Raw genomic sequence first — 1581 nt, 5'->3', positions numbered from 1 at the left:
AGAAAGAAAGAAAGAGAGGAAAGGGAGAAAAGAAAAGAAAAGAGAAAATGAAAGAAAAGCAAACATACACAGAGAGGATGCCTATTTGTTGTAAATGCAAAAAAATGTAAATGTAAAAACAAGTCTTAAAAAAGAAAATGTGAAATGTACTAAATAATCCCAGATGATGTAATTTTTTTAACACAGTAGATATGGAAAGCAGGAAGAGACCATATAAATTGCTTAATTTCTCATCTTTTATAAGGGAACTTAGGAATAATTATTGAATGACTCTAACAATTAGGAAAAGTGGAAATTAAACCTGTATTTAAAATATATATATACCACCATATGCAATATATATTCTTTCCAAAACACAGAAAAAGCTCACAGCAACAACAACAAAAATCTATATAGATCAAAACGTAACTTAAAGGAAATAACAAGGATATAGCATAAAACACACTTATAGGGGTAAAACAAACCTACCTGTTTCAATAATAATTTATAAAATATTTTAAACTTACTATATTTTTTTTAGACCTCATAGTTCTTGACCTCTCAGTAATTGGTGGTGTTATTAACCACCTCCTTCTGAAGACACTTTTCTCCCTTGATTTTCATGCCACATTCCCTTGGCACTTCCCCACCCTCCAGAACACTTCTCATTCTCCTGACTTCCTAAGCCCTAAATATCCAGACATTAAATACTGAGATCCTCATGATTTGGTTTTAAACCTACTATCAATTCTGCAAAGTCTGTGAAATCCAAGGCATACCTACCAACAGCTTCTGCCACCATCTATGTGGCAGTGACAGCCAAATTCATCATTCGAACTCAGGTCTTTCTTCTGAGCTCCAGAGCCACACATATCTCTGCCCATTTGTCTTCCCTCAGAGTGCCTCAAAGTCACCTGAAACTTATCATGACTGAAACTGAACTGAACTCCCAAACCTGCTCTTCCGGCACCCGGGGATTTCCTGCCCCAGCCTGCTTTCAGGTCTCTTTGCTTTCAATCAGGTACCACCCTAAACAGCTCTCCACAAAGCAGCCAGAACAATCTTTCAGCAGCAGAAATCAGATGAATCACCACCACTTCAAACCCTTTAGTGACTTTTCTAATTCTTTTAGGACAAAACCAAAACAACTTAACATGGTCAATAAAACCCTCGGTGTCAGCCCCCTGCCTGCCTTTTCTATCACCCTCCTTTTCATGCCATCTACACTGGCCTTCTTCAGGGACTAAGAGGGCTCTGTTCCCTCCTGATACAGGGCCTTTGGATATGTTGTTTCCTCTGACTAGAATTCACTTCTCTCATCTCTTCATTCAGTTAATTATCATTCAAGTTTCAAATCAAATACCATTTCTCAGAGAAAACCGCAGACGATGGCAAGTCCCAGATAAACACCTTCACATAGCACTCTGTACTTTCCCATGGAGACGTTCATCTCCATTTTAATCATATATCTGTTTGTATGTTCTTTAGATAACATCTGTCTTTTACTTCTATAATCTAAGCTATATGAGTCCAAAGGTTGTTGGAAAGTGTATGACGTACATTATGAATAATTTTTTGCTAAACGAATTTTTTAATAAATAT

At 36.7% G+C, this 1581-nt stretch overlaps 1 protein-coding gene across 1 annotated transcript in view; it reads right to left on the bottom strand.

The window, feature by feature from the left end:
- LOC111523464 overlaps positions 1-856 on the bottom strand; it is a 16075-nt gene extending 15219 nt beyond the window's left edge. The window contains exon 1 of the mRNA XM_023188066.1: positions 763-856. Within this exon, the coding sequence (XP_023043834.1) occupies positions 763-851 (89 nt within the window). The 5' untranslated portion in view covers positions 852-856. The remainder of the gene's footprint in view (positions 1-762) is intronic.
- Between the last annotated feature and the right edge of the window lie 725 nt (positions 857-1581).

The sequence above is a fragment of the Piliocolobus tephrosceles genome, chromosome 16 (assembly GCF_002776525.5).
Source record: "Piliocolobus tephrosceles isolate RC106 chromosome 16, ASM277652v3, whole genome shotgun sequence".
NCBI classification, from domain to species: Eukaryota; Metazoa; Chordata; class Mammalia; order Primates; family Cercopithecidae; genus Piliocolobus; species Piliocolobus tephrosceles.
The sequence above is the reverse complement of the archived record's forward strand: the minus strand, read 5'-3'. Positions and strand labels throughout refer to the sequence as shown.